Source organism: Urocampus carinirostris, chromosome 15, assembly GCF_059441175.1.
Source record: "Urocampus carinirostris isolate Australia breed hairy pipefish chromosome 15, RoL_Ucar_1.0, whole genome shotgun sequence".
Classification (NCBI taxonomy): domain Eukaryota; kingdom Metazoa; phylum Chordata; class Actinopteri; order Syngnathiformes; family Syngnathidae; genus Urocampus; species Urocampus carinirostris.
Genome location: NC_142363.1, coordinates 7,988,987 through 8,004,360, shown reverse-complemented (window position 1 = coordinate 8,004,360; position 15,374 = coordinate 7,988,987). Strand labels below are relative to the sequence as shown.

The 15,374-nt window shown below is 40.6% G+C and overlaps 1 protein-coding gene across 7 annotated transcripts in view; it reads left to right on the top strand.

Moving 5' to 3' along the window:
• LOC148351449 (apoptosis-stimulating of p53 protein 1-like) overlaps positions 1-15,374 on the top strand; it is a 99,037-nt gene that overhangs the window by 55,028 nt on the left and 28,635 nt on the right. For 3 of the 7 annotated variants that reach the window (XM_088355139.1, XM_088355145.1, XM_088355143.1), the window contains 8 exons: positions 4,989-5,084; positions 8,939-8,995; positions 9,931-10,051; positions 10,148-10,227; positions 10,309-10,467; positions 11,073-11,213; positions 11,439-11,634; positions 11,930-12,058. In XM_088355139.1, the coding sequence (XP_088211265.1) occupies positions 4,989-5,084; positions 8,939-8,995; positions 9,931-10,051; positions 10,148-10,227; positions 10,309-10,467; positions 11,073-11,213; positions 11,439-11,634; positions 11,930-12,058 (979 nt within the window). The remainder of the gene's footprint in view (positions 1-4,988; positions 5,085-8,938; positions 8,996-9,930; positions 10,052-10,147; positions 10,228-10,308; positions 10,468-11,072; positions 11,214-11,438; positions 11,635-11,929; positions 12,059-15,374) is intronic. The other 4 variants (XM_088355141.1, XM_088355144.1, XM_088355140.1 and 1 more) reach the window with 3 other exon arrangements.

The window sequence follows — 15,374 nt, the reverse complement described above, 5'->3', positions numbered from 1 at the left end:
TAAGCCCTACCTTCTGGAAGAATCGGTAACCACAAAATTAGATTATGAACCAAAAGAATATAATTTAATGCAATTTTCTCAGCACTCAGTATCGATAATATCGACATTTGGACCGACCCACCCATCCCTAGTTGGTGAGCAGCAACAGTAAACTGTTTGTCCGCGAGTTCACATAAACAATAGCAGGATGTAGCTGGGTTGGGACCTTCCTTCCTTGTTATCTTGTATTTCTTTTCTGCCTGTTTTTTTCTCTGAAACTTACATCTTAGCAAGTAAGGGATCTCTTAAGACAAATGCTGAATTGATACTTACAGCCAAAATTCAATTTACTGATAGTAATCCTTCAAAGAAATTGCTAACTGTGTTGCACCTCACATACACATATAAGAGTACACGATGCAAACAAAGGATATAGACATACAATTCAGTGCACATGTTAATTCAGGGGTGGGCAATTATTTGGAGTCAGGAACTGCATTGGGTTAAAAGATTGGGCCAAGGGGCTAATCCTTGAGACCATTTTTTATATGAATGAATATACATGTAGACACCTACGTGTTAAATCTCTTTATCTTTGTTTTTAAATACATTGATTTAATCAAATTGTTTCAAAACAATCATAATTACAGCAAAACTAATATATAAGATCCTGGTTTTAAGCACTTAATTTAATATTTAGTTTTGCAGTATTACCGTCATTGTATTTTTTGGTATTTTTGTAGAATTACTGTAATTTTATTGTTGCAGTATTTTGTGGTATTTCTGCAGTTGTATTTTTGTTGTATTTTAATGTTTGTATTTTTATTGTATTTATGGAGTATTATTTACAGATGATAATTTTTGTAGTACATCGGTTGTATTTTTGTAATATTACTGCTGTTGTATTTTTGTAGTAATCTGGCTGTATTTTTTGGTGATGTTTCTGTAGTAGTATTTTTGTATTATAGTATTCAGTTCACGGTTCACAGATCCATTAACCGCATTGGTCGTCGGGGCACCACTGAGGACCCAACTCTGGACAGATGTCTCCACTGTTGATGGTGTCTGGCCTGTTCTTGAGCTGGGCAAAGTTGGCACTAGTCCAATCCTTAATGTTGTCGGCCCAATTCTTTTTCGGTCTTCCTCTCCTCCCTCCACCTTGGACTGTGCCCTCGAGAACTATCTTGGTCAGTCCTGATGATCTTGTGACCTGACGATACCACTGAAGTTATTCCTTGGGTTCAATGTGCCCTGTGATGGTGTTGCGCACCGTTTTCATACGAGTTCTAAAGGGATGTTGTCGATTCTTGGAGACTTTTAGTCAGGCAAATAAAGTTTCCATTGTCTTTCATTGGTTCTGTTGCCATAGTGGCAATAGATATACAGTTTTTTTGTTCAGGAACAGTAATATGTTTACATTTTTAGTTGCAGCTCGTGGCTCTCTGTACTGTGAGCTTTTTTCATTTATTTATGTAAATTTGTGGTGTTGCCACTACAGCAGACCACTTTACTACACAGATTACACTTAGCATTGTCATATTCTTTAGTTAGAATAAAGTTGCTGCACTTTCGTATTGTCTCATTTTTAGCTTACGGTAGGGTTGGGCACACTAATTTGGCCCTCTCTTCTGCCTGGCAAGCAGAATTCAATAGGCCAGCCAGTGGCCAGGTAGGAGGGGCTAAATCTGTTCCTGTAAGGGGGAGGGGCTTAATCTGTTCCTGTAAATTACTCACTCAGGCATTAACTTAGAGAGCGGCCGAGGGCACGGGGTGCGCTTTCTACATAGAGAAGCGACACTTTGAGGAAATTGGTGGAGGAGCGGAGTATCGATCCCAGCACATTAGTATCGATCTAATCCAAATACTTGCTTAGTATCGATAATGTTGATATTTGGATCAATTCGCCCACCTCTTTCCAGAACCCCCACGACCCTTGTGAGGACAATTGGCTAGGAAATGAACGAATGAATGATGTGATTTAATATACTTAACTTAATATATATTCAATTTAAGATCATTTTTGTAGTGTATGCTACCCTGTTTGCAATATTGGTGTTTGTTATGCATCACTATCTTGACATATGTCCTGGATTTTGTAAAAAGCAGTCTAATAATATGTTTTTAAAAAAAAACAATATATTTTGGTACACTTTCGACCTGCTGTTCAGGGAGCAGTCCTGAAATTCTGAATCGCCTCCTCATCCCTGCTCCTTATTCAAAATGCAGACATATGTGAGCAGTGTACTCAGATTGCACTGCAGATGTGACGCTGACATTGTGACGGCGTCCCAAAAGTGAACTCAAGTAGAAAGCGGGCCATTTTCCCTGAACTAATGTCATAACTCTGTCACCCTGCCAAGGCCACCAGCTGCTAACATAATAACATTTCTATAGCAGCTGGATGACCCGAAAATGGGACGTGAAACGTGTGCAGTTGTGCACTCCAGGCCAGCATTATCCTCTGTCACTCTTATCGTCTACTGTCTCATCCATCTTGAACTTGAAGCATGACCGTGAATGGGCCAGTTAGTGTAGAAACAATGTATAGATAATGTTTAACGATTTAATACTTACAGTATGTACAGTGCTTTGCAAAATATTTTTTTTGACGTATTGCCATATTTCAGGCGTCAAACTTATACTTAAGCTGTTTAATGAGACATTCCTCAAAAGACTTGTGGCTGTGATTGCTGAAAAAGGAGGTTGTAGAAAGGTTCAACTCATTAGGGGGCAATCTTTCTGCAACGCCTATTTTTCAATTTTACATCTGTTTGCAAATGATAAATTGTTGTATTAATTTCGTTTTTGTTCACGATTGTGTCTCACAGATGGTTTTATTGGCCTTTTTACGATAATCTTTCAAACAGGACTTTCTTATTGCCACTCTTCCCAAAAAAAGGCTTATTTAAGCAGAGTAGGTCTAATGGTTGTCTTATGTACAAATTATCTTAGGTCATCCAATATGATCATACTCTTCTTGTCACGAAGATTACCAGAACAGAGCAGGAGACCCCAGAGCGTTCGTACAATACTTTTATTGGAAGGAAGGAATGACAAGACGTGAATCTTCGATCCGTTGTTTGACGGATTGTCGAGACTTGACAGGCAGGTGAAGGCTTGGCGGGAATGGTTGCGGACAGGCGTAATCGTCGTGTTGTTGGTTGGGGCTGGACAAGAAGGGCGTCGTTGTGTTCGGAAGAGAGATCAGGAGTCAGGCAGGCAGGGCGTAGGCAGATTCGGAAACGGGTCGGCAACGGAGATCAGGTAGAACAACAGGATTAATCCTCCGACACCCATGTCTCGGTGTAGAATGCTTAAATAGCGAACATAACCCAATCAGAAGGCGCATTCCAGCGCGCCAGATGATTACCCCAGGTGGCTCCACTTAGGTAATCATGACAGAACCCCCCCCTCAAGGGACGGCTCCAGAAGTCCCCCAGAAAAAAAAAATAATAAATTTAACCCAAGACACGTCACAGGGAAACACAGGCAGATCAGGACAGGCAGAATCAGAAGAGTCCAGACTCAGGGGGGGTCAGATTCAGAAGAGTCCAGACTCAGGGGGGGTCAGATTCAGAAGAGTCCAGACTCAGGGGGGGTCAGATTCAGAAGAGTCCAGACTCAGGGGGGGTCAGATTCAGAAGAGTCCAGACTCAGGGGGGGTCGAGCAGGCAGGCATGGGAGTCGAGCAGGCAGGCATGGGAGTCGAACAGGCAGGCATGGGAGTCGAACAGGCAGGCATGGGAGTCATTGCGCAGTCATGCGGCCGGAGGTGCCTCAGCCGATTTCGCCATGTCGGAAAGGGCTTGCCGAACTGCGCATTCTGAAGGGGAATTGCGCTGCTGATTCAGGCTTTGATAGTGGTCAGGGGGGAAATGTACGAACGCGGGGTCCATTCTGGTCGGAGGATTCTGTCACGAAGATTACCAGAACAGAGCAGGAGACCCCAGAGCGTTCGTACAATACTTTTATTGGAAGGAAGGAATGACAAGACGTGAATCTTCGATCCGTTGTTTGACGGATTGTCGAGACTTGACAGGCAGGTGAAGGCTTGGCGGGAATGGTTGCGGACAGGCGTAATCGTCGTGTTGTTGGTTGGGGCTGGACAAGAAGGGCGTCGTTGTGTTCGGAAGAGAGATCAGGAGTCAGGCAGGCAGGGCGTAGGCAGATTCGGAAACGGGTCGGCAACGGAGATCAGGTAGAACAACAGGATTAATCCTCCGACACCCATGTCTCGGTGTAGAATGCTTAAATAGCGAACATAACCCAATCAGAAGGCGCATTCCAGCGCGCCAGATGATTACCCCAGGTGGCTCCACTTAGGTAATCATGACACTTCTTAGTTGCTTCTCTGATTTGTTTTCTCCTTGTTTATGGCCGAGGATTCAGAGGGACGGCCAGGTCCTTATAGGCTTGCAGTGGTTTTATACGCTCTCCTTTTTGATATTATTCCTCGCACAGTGATCTGGGGGATGTGTAAATGTTGCGAAACCTTCTTGTAGCCCATTCATGCTTTGTTTTTTTTATAACCTTAGCACAGACCTGCCTGATGTATTCTTTGCTCTTCATAACACTGTCTGTTCTCTAGTGCTTCCACAGACCTCTGAGGCCATCACAGAGCAGGTGTATTGAAACAGAGACTTAATGCTCTCTGTTTTCATTGTGAGTCATTTAGGGTGACATTGGATTATTCATAAGTCATTAGGGAACTTATGGAGTCAGTTGGCTGAGCTCAGAGAACTGGGGACCAATATTTTTGCACCCTTTACTATTCCGTTTTTTCGTTGTAGATAAAATATTGAAATAATTTGGTTCTACTTCACAATTGTGTCTCACATGTTGTTAATTCTTAGAAACCTTGAAGCCTAAAATGTGGCAAAATGACAAAAGTTCTTGGTGGGGGGGAATACTTTTGCTAGGAACTGTATATAGTTAATACATAAAAGTGGAAGCCGTCATTTTAAGGTGCAGTCCATCATCTCATTTCTTTTTTTTTTGTATCTATGTAGGTTCCCCATGTGGAGTTAACCCTCTCGGAGCTCCAGGAAATGGCCACAAGACAACAGCAACAGATTGACGCTCACCAACAGATGTTGCTTGCCAAAGTACAATTTGCACACACACGAATGCACACAAACTTTGTTGTTTTAGGCCCTTTTTCAAGATTTTTACAAACATTCTGGGCATTATTAGGTGTTCCCTGGACACTTTGGTTGTCTTAATTTGCTTAGATCTGGTTTTAGGGTTGGTTTTAGAGATAAATGTAGAGGTTTTGAGTTAGACTTTGTTTCGGGTTAGAGCAGGGATGTCAAACTAACTTTGACTCTGCGCCGGATTCAGACTTGATGTTCTCAGGAGGGCCAGATCAGTAAAAGAAGGTCAACTCTAAAGTTTTAGCTTTGTTTTCAGTATTATGCTTGATCATTCAGCCTACCTTAATAACCTACCCTACATACAGTATTATAATCACGGATGTAGGGATCTTTTCCAAACACAATACATTTGTTTACAAACAATGGGGAAAAGATTTTCATGTTTGGCATTGAAAGTGTTAACAGGTTTATCTTAACAGTTGTGTGAAATTCAGTTTTACACCTGAACCGGCCAGAGAGAGCACTTGTTCTCATTTTATGTCACAATTCATAACATTTGATAGAAATTATCTTGATATATTTTTTAACATTCTCAGAGATTCATTGCAGGCTGGAAAAAAATCCTACAACCGACCGGTTATAGCCCTTGTGCTGTATGTTTGACGGCATGGGTTAGGGTAACGGGTTATGAAATGGATTATGTGAATGTAATGTCTCGAAGATAAAAAAAAAAACAGTGTCTGTGCATGTCTGTGTGGAGAGTATTACGGCCTACTATTAAAATTGTATCCAGGCGGGCATTAGGAGACTGTCAACAATTCGCAGTACACTATTTGAGTTCCTTGCAGATTTTTGTGTTCCCCGTCCAACAAAGTATAATGGTGTGACGAGAAGGAAATGAAGTTATTGGGAAGGAAGCCACAGCTGCTACGACAATTCTCATTCAGAAAGTCAATGGGCCCTCCAGGAAAGGCAATGAATAATGATGCATTTTAAGCTTGTTTCTAGAAAGTTAAATTTAGTAATATAGTATCACTGTCTTTCTAGCTGTGTCTCTCTCTTATTTTGATGTTGTTGGAAATACGTTTGAAAATACCGTATTTTTATGACTATAAGGCGCACATGATGGTCTCGGATTGTCTTCAAATTGTGCGCCCTGTCTCTCATGCAGAGCGGCGGAGTTAGACAAGCTCGGTGCCCTTAAAGTTGAAACTCACATGTCACATGTTTGAGCCTTGGCCATGTTAAGACTTTTTTGGGTGAAATATAAAGTTATTGGGAGATTGTTTACATTTCCAACTAAAGGCGACTTCTATGCATCTCCTGTGACTTTTAAGTATCTCTTGATTGATTGTCATCATATTCCGACATCACATAAAATGCATTGTTAGCGTAAGTGCTCATGGATGCTAATGCCGTAGCGTATCTGGCAAATTTAAAGGTATTTTGCTACCGGAGGCAGAACGGGAGTTGTCCCCCCAAATATCCTTAAATCCAAAAGCTCACTTTCCCATGTCATGTGATAGGACGTGGGTGGGAATTAAATGGTGGTGGATTTTCATTTGCACACTGGTGTGGTGAAGAGAGTCATGTGCCATTTGTTTATCAATCGCTGTCAGAAGAGTACAACACCACCGGTACGAAATCCCAAGTCAACAGAACCAATGTTTGTTAAGTCACTTCCGTGATTTATGGATGCGGGGTTCGCTTGAAATCCGATTGAAAAATTGAATTTCGGGCAACATGCTTAAAAATGTTTGAAATTTAAACTACAACCGATCTTAACTACAGGTTTTTGCTTTGATTTTCTTTCCTGATTTTGCAGCAGCCCATATGGGTTCCATTCCCTGTCAGTGATGCCCATGGTGCAGAAAGCCTTCTATTCAATTTGGTGCACAATAGAAATGGTTAAAAATATGCTTGTCTCTCAGCATCCATTCAACAACTAATTTTCTACACACAATAGATGTACGAATTCTTCTCTGTCAGCTCTGCCCTATGATGATGTCTATTTCTCGCAGCGCTACAATAATGACGATGTTCGCTTTCAAGGAATAGGAAATATATTTCCATACTTATCACACAGAATGGGAGTGTGTGGAGGCTCAGAATATTAGAACGTAACTTCTTGATAAATACTACAGTTCTTTCTATAAAGTAACTGCTCAGACATGGTAGCTTTCTTGCTTTGCAGACCCAAAACAGGTGAATACAACCACGTTTACATTTTCCGGCATGCATGAAATGTGTTTTAAGTGAACAATCATTGTACTTGTCAGGATCCCAATACCCTGTTCCCGTGGACGCATGCAAAAGCATGCTTAAACACAAGGAAAAAGCAGGGTATTGAATGGTATTTGTGAATTGAGGATTGACTCTGTTTTTGTTTGCTCTGTGTCAAGTCCTCTGAATGTACTTCGGGACTGTGCTGTAACAAACCCACTGATACAATGTGCTTGGTAATTCTTTTTTCTAGTCTAAACACTGATCACATTTTTGGGATTTGTTTCTAAAAAGATATGGACTCTGCCATAGCTTTTATGCCCGCACAAACCCGATGGGCGTATGGGTGCAGATTTTGTAGTGGTGAAAATGACCTAAGTGTTTGAATAAAGTCAAAATATTGATGGCTGTCTTGGTGTCATGATGTGATGATTAAATTGAATTGTCTTTATTGTCATTGATATCAACGTTGTGAAAGATTGTATGAAATAAGATTGGGCAGGGCTATCCACTGTAAACATGTAATAAAGACTTCAAGGAGAAAACAATATATATATAAAAAGACTACTAGGATAAAAGTCAGAAAAAAATATTTACAATGTATACTGTAATTCATTTATTGGCGCATTATGTATATGAAAATATACTTTTGAATACAATTGTAATCCCGCAAAGCAATCCTAATTTTATAAAAGGTACCTGTAATTTAATTACATCTTGTTTTGTAACTGTAATGGAATACTCTTATTTTTGTCCCGTTTCATCTGGTGGGACGGAAGGCATGACCAATTTGGGTGCTGAGGTGCATAACTTGTTTGGGTTTTTGGGCATTTGGGTTGGCCATGGTCAAATCTTTTGTGTGTTTTGCTACTATTTCCTTTTTTCTTTTCTGTGTTTTGTGTATGTGTTTGTCTTGGTGTCAGTTACCCCTCTTGAGGGATATGAACAGGGTAAATAAATAGATTGATAGATTCTAATTACGTAACAATGTTACATGTTATCCCCCCAAGCTTGATCATTTTTAATAAACATTTAATTAAATTGGACAGTTTCTTGTAGAACAGTGCACCAGACATTGTGTCATTGCAGATTAGTGTGCTGTGGTACATTTGTTGAGAAACACTAGCATAGCATATATCAGGGGTGGCGAACAAGTTTGACACAAAGAGCCGAAATCTTTAACTGTGAGAGTCAAAGAGCCACACCACGTACTGACCTGCCACGACAGACAGACAGACACAAACACACACATTAAAAACATATTATTTCCCATAACACACTCCTCTCCTTACAATACAACAGGTATTATTCTTGTGTTGATTTAAAAAACTAAACATGAAACGAGGCAAAGAGCCACAGTATATAGAAAAAATGATGAGGCAAAAAACTGCATTCTTATTGGCCAAGAGCCACCCTTGGCATATATGAAAGTCCTTTATCTTGCCTAGGAATGCAATGACACCCATAAACAATAGCTGACAAGGAGGCATTGTATGCCAGCAAGGGTAAGGCGTAGATATTATTATAGTAGTAACAGCCTCGCGTTATTCTGAAAAAAATACTCAACTAGATGTCAATTCAAAAAGTAGTATGGGGTTTTCAGCGATCATAAAACATGGACCTCTTATTTTTTCTTTTTCTAGGAGCAAAGGCTAAGGTATCTACAACAGGGTGGCAGATGCAACCCAGGACAGACACAGGTGGGATCCAGATGGCAGTTTTGCATGCCAATGTGCAAAGGCATGCACAGTTCTGAATACAATTCAGTGCTTGTTGGTAGTTTTACAAGGAAAATGTATAGGAACCCGCAGCAATTATCTAGCTTTGTGTACAAATGTGTCTTACATTTAAGTACCCAAATTCACTAGGTCTTTAAATGTTATGTGCTCTATTTAAAGTGTCCTTGAAAATAAAAAAAGAAGGTAAAATATTTTCTCTATAAATTATTTTTTAACAATGCCCAACTGAGTTCAAAGAGCCTTTGTTTAAAAAAATCGACCGCGCTTATGTGCTTTTATCTTACTTTTAGCAATACTGTTCGGCATGCGCAAAACATTATGAAGCAGGAATAGGGGGGGGGGGGAGAAGGAGTGGTGTGATTTCCCACTCGTCCCCAAGGTGTTTTGTTAGTGTAGCATGAAAATGGTGAAAATAGGAAAAGGTCTGTTCCAAATACAGTCCAAACACCAACCTAAACCGCCAAAAAGATGAAAAAAGAAGAGTTTATTTGAGTGTGTCTAACAAATGCACATACTTGCACATGCTACAAAAGTAGCTTGACAGAGGTTGCAATAAAGACATGAGCCAGAAGATGGCATCAGTTTTTTCCAGCTATAATGCCTGTGTGACAACAAAAACCTTCTATATCTGTGTGTTCCAACTTAGATTATTTAATGTTAGTAACACTGATAATGATTATTCGGGACAAAACTTCAGAGTGTTACCTTTCAAAAGAGACACTGTCCATATTCTCCAAACTGTTCAAGAACAACATACAATTTACTTTGGGTAGATCTAGGATTGGGATTTTAGGTGAATTTTATAGGATTGTTTGGGGATTAAGAGGAGAAAAGCGGTAGTCTAACGCGTAAAGGAGTAGTGCTTGTGAGTATGACTTTGTTTTCTTCTTTTTCAGACTGAAGCTGAGAAACTTCAGCGTTTGAAGGAACGAGTGGACACACAGGAAGCAAAGCTGAAAAAGATTCGGGCCATGAGAGGACAAGTGGACTACAGCAAACTGATCAATGGAAACCTCTGTACGCTTGACATAAAATAATCACTCTCTGCTAGACTCGATGCAATAATGTCATCTGAACATCAACCAATCCATTATTGATGTTTTCTGTGTCCAGCGGCAGAAATTGAGCATGTCAGCAGCCTGTTCCAGGAGAAGCAGGCTGAGCTGCAGTCAGCTGTGACCCGAGTTGACCAGGTATCTCAGTAGAGGATTAAGGAGTCAAATTCGAGTCACCCTACAAATGATTTGTAATCTATTTATAACCTGCTTCGCCAGCTCACCCAACAGCTGGAGGATCTGCGGAAAGGACGTCTTCAGCTTCATTCTGTCGCCTCCAAACAGGGTGCAGCCAACAGGCAACAAGTCATAATGAAAGCATCCCCACTTTCTGGCCCTGCTGCCTTAGAATTGAGGAAACTCTACCAAGATTTACAGGTATTAAAACATTAGGGGAGTAACATTCTTCAAATGGCACAGTGTGAAACTGTGCAGATCACTAAATAAACGTTTTGTGGGAATATTATCACAATATTGTGATTAAAATTGTCAAATTCAAGTCACATTTGTTTGTATATCCTTTAATCACATAATTTCTCAAAGGCATACACCACCACCATTACAACACCCCCTCATCTGAAACCTTCATGAGGGCAAGGAAAAAGTCCATAAACATCAGCATGAGGAAAATTTAAGAAACCTTAAAAGGGGGCGCACATCATGTAATAGCCCTTCCAAGATGACCAGGCTGAAATGGATGTTCCAATGGCATCAATAGACGAAACACAGTCAACATTACCGATAAACATAAGGCTGAGACACAAGTGCTTGGGTCGTGACATGAAAGAAAAAAAAAATAGCACAGAGCCAAGGAGAGGGAGTATTTCATTAATGGTGAGAGAGGGTCATAATAGGAGGTAAATAAGGACAAATGATTATCCTGGAGTGCCGTGTCTAATCTCGCTGTAAATAAGGTCAATTCTAATTCTAAGATATTGTGCTGTGAAGACTGTAGAACGTTTCTCATTCCTCTGTTTTGTCAGGCTCGCAACCGTCACAACCTGGAGCAGACCAACAAGTTGGCACACAACAAAGAGCTGCTGAATAAGAGGAACGCCCAAGTGACATTGATGGATCAACGCATCGGAGACTTGAGGGATCGACTGCACAAGAAGAGAGCAGAGGTAGTTCTGCGCTTGATATTTTTTTCTAGTCTGGTGACAGCTCCTTGCCAACTAAATCTAAGTTTAAATCTAAGCTTAAAACTCACTTCTACTCTATAGCATGTGAATAACCTAAACTGCTTATGTGTAATAACCTGTGAAGCCCTTTGAGACTCTTTGTGATTAAGGGCTATACAAATAAAAATGACTTGACTTGACTTAAATCTTCAACTTTGTGTCTTTCAGTTGAGCCGTTTGAACGACGGAGTGCCACCTTCTCCTCAAAGCGCCACCCGACCGACCGGTGGAATCTCAGGGCGAGTGGCTGCTGTTTTCCCTTATATCCAAGCTCCACCTGAGGGAGGACAGGAGGTGTTGTACAAAGCGTCCCCTGACGCGTCTCCCAAACTCTCAAAACTCAGTCACATCCGTTCCTTATCCGGTGGGTAGGAACTACGCAACTGCACGTTTTCTTCTTCCTTTATCTGCTTATTTTCTAACTGGCTGCTTCTCTGTCTTTTTTTACTGTCTATTGCCTTTTTCCTGTCCCTGTTGTCCATCATTTTCATTTGAAACCTTACTGTTCATGGCCACCGTTTTTGTTTATTGTTTGTCGCTTTCACTGTGAGGTACTGTCAATTCACTGTGGTCATATTGCGCACAACTATTGTTGCGGTCAATTCCATGGTTGTCCCGTTGCCTGCTTGTCGGTCACCATTGTGGCTGTTCTCATGTAGACGAGGACAAGACTTGCATTAGGAAGCCTCCTAGCCAATGGAAAGTCTCCGATTTAGACGTCGTCCTGTCCCAGCCAAATGACCAATTTGAGGGCCCTCATTCTCCTCAAAGGGAAAAAAGTAAGCCCAGTGAGTCTTTGCACAATTAAGTTCCTTTGTTTACAGGTCGGATCTAAGATTGGGCTTAAAACATTCAGCCCGACCCAATTCAGGCCAACAAGTATTAAAGCTCAAGCCTGATTAATTACTTGATTTGCAGGACCAATCCCAAAGCAAACCGGAAATACAAGATTTTATTTGAGAACTCTGGATATGCAAAGGTGATTTATGATAAATTAAAGCCTTTTGTAAGGAAATTAGGTTATGCAACACTGCATATACTTCTGTATCCATCATATTTCTACCTCTGCAGAGTTACATTATCTGAGAATTTTCCAACATTGACACATTTTTTAAAGAGGCGGCGGGAACATTTTAAGGCCGTCCGTCATTTTGACACTTTGAGAATACAGCCATAAATGAAAGCACCTTTACGTCCTGTTTGGAATTAAATATTAAAAATGTACCGTTGAGTTGAGGATTTTATTAGAATGAAACAAAGTAGAAACAGAAAAAACATTCTGGGTTTTGTTAGGAATTAATATTAAAATGTATCGTTTACCAAATTCTTCAAATTAGTTATCTGACTCCATTAACCAAATACCTCCTACCAATGCGCGCTCGTTTCTTTTTGGGAAAAGATGGACAAGAATAGCCGACATTTTCACACGGGGGCAGCTTTAATTTCTTAAAGTATTTAACTAAGTGAACTCCATCGAATTAGCCGAATTATCCGAATTAGTGTCGCTCGAGTCTCTGTCAAGCCTCCTCTCTCAATCTTCCCTCTCAATCTTCTGAAGTTCTTCTCCCGGCCCACGTTTTTTTTTCCACAAGCTGATGTGCCGGCTCCTCCCATGGGCGCGCCAGGAAAACCCCCACGTGGCCCCACCACCTCGGAGAAGAGCGTCCCGATGTCTGAAAAAACTCATAACAGCAGAGCGCTTATCAAAACAACTTCTCCAAACAATGCCTGCCTTTCTGCGTCACAAAGGCCCCTCTTGCGTCGGGAAGCACTGATTATCATATCAGCCTTTTGTCCCAGTTCCTGCTGTTTTCTGTAAACATCATCCTCCACTAGGTTGCAATGACCTGTCCCACAGCCCAGCCAGTGAATATATTTTGCGTTAAATGTAATTTGTATTTGATCGTACAAAATCCCTTATAGTCAAATGTATATAATCCTTCAGTCCTTAAGAATCTAGCGCCGCACTTTAAGAGAGAGAGGCAGAGAGACACAGAAGAACAACGAGATGATAATCATAATGATTATAGACAGAGACAGGAAGGAGTTCTTTGAATTGAAATTGCAAGAGTTTGGTATAGTATATATTATAATGAGGCCACTTTTTTTTTTTGCCACTGTCTCCTACAGCCACGAAACACCTTAACGCACTGTGATGTTAGCATGGTATTTTTTATTTTTTTCAACTCAGGGAGAAATTAGCCCGAACTTAATGATTGACCTTTTAAGCCCAACCAGGGCTGAAATTCGGGTCAGGCCTGGGCTTACAGTATTTGACTGTAATCTGTTCATAACATGACATTTTATATTTAAAATTGACAAATTGATGGGTTTAATGTTAACACATTTTGTTCAATCTGAAGGAAGCAGCCACTTTTCTCAGGAGGGAAAAACTCCATCACGGGTCTTCTCAAGTAAATCTCAATCCTAATTTTTGAAGGTTTACATGATCAAACGTAAACCTTAGCTGTTTCTCTGTGCAGGATCAAAAATACAGTAAATGATTTTGTTATTGCTTACGTGTGTCCACGACACAAATAGACACTATAACTGATTGTCTAGGTGTGTGAATTAACTTAACGAATATTTTTCACTTTCGAGACCAGCTGTCTCATTTCTAAAGGTTTGTTTTAAGGGTTAAAATCATAATTTTATTAGACAACCCCTACTTTCCTAATAATAGACATGTAATAATATTCAACTACCCCAGTTTCGGGACATTCTTCCACACGACCCTAAATCATGTCTACTTAACAAGCTAACCAAAGCACTATGCAAGTACAAATATTTACAAAAAATCAAACAAGATATCAGCTGAGAGCAGGAGTCTCGGGACCTTTTATGAATCCTTCGTAGTCTTAATTGCCAAAGTCAATTTCAGGGAACTATTTATTGACCGCATTTGCAAATGCTGGGTTTTGTAAATTACACAAAATGCATTAAAGTCTGATCTTTAGAAGGTCAAACCATTTTTAAGCTTCTACACATTTCCCCAATAACCTTCTGGTGAGGAATGGCTGTACATGCCCAAGACACACCAAGTGCTGCCCCGACGACCAGTGTGGTCAAGGGATCTGTGAACGTAAACTGGGAACATATAAATTCTGCATGAATGGATACTTTTAGTTTTTTGTCTTAAGAGTCATAACATTGGTTTTGATACTGTAGATACTGAATTGTATTCAGAACCGTGCATGCCTTCGCACATTGGCATGCAAAAAAAAAAAGGATGCACATTATGTTTTATAACTTTTGCACTTGCTATATCTTGCGTGGCATTCTCAGTTATTTTTAGGTTATGAAGCATCCATTCTCTGTGTAGCCTTGGGTTATATCAGCATGGAGCGTTTTATAGTGTTTCTAAAAATAGATTCAACATGTCACTCCTTCACATCATTTAACGGGTGTCCGCATGCAGCCTTCTGCGGCAGGACATACTAAAACGGCAAGTACAGGGAGGTGATTCTCTCTAATCTGGACTCTTTGGAAGTAGTCCATGTTTCCACCCTGCATTGAGCTGACAATTTGCATCCTCTTGAGGTCAGCAGGATGCTGCATTGGAACTAGCTACAGGACACATTAGTTAAGATATACCAATCCGTGTAAGTACTCTGAAATGATTTAACTCTGCCAAAAGCTCTGATTATGTCTCTGCTGGAAAAAATAAATGGAAAATGGGGTCTGGCTTTTTGGAATGGAGCCACCTTACCACTCAAGCCACATCATGCTGTAGGATTATAAAGGAGGATAGTTACTCCTGCTGGGCATCACTGCCTTTTGCACCTCCTCATCTGCCCATTGGTCAGCTGCAGAGTCAATAGCCAGAAACTACGATTCACCCATTTTCTGCCCCTTTATTTCTGGTACGTCTCCTGGTGGCAGAGCACTGACAGATACGTCCCTGTCACCCCATGCAGCTAATGAGTGTAGCCTAGGGTGGAGCTTATATGACCAATATTTTTTCTTTTCATGTATTCTTTTATCTTACCCCACAAAAATGTTCAATTTCCACCAAAAACTACACAGCAGACGTTTCAGTCTTGTAAGTTGATATTTAGAAGTAGCTCAATCACTGCATAAATTTGGATTAGCGCCCATTAAGCC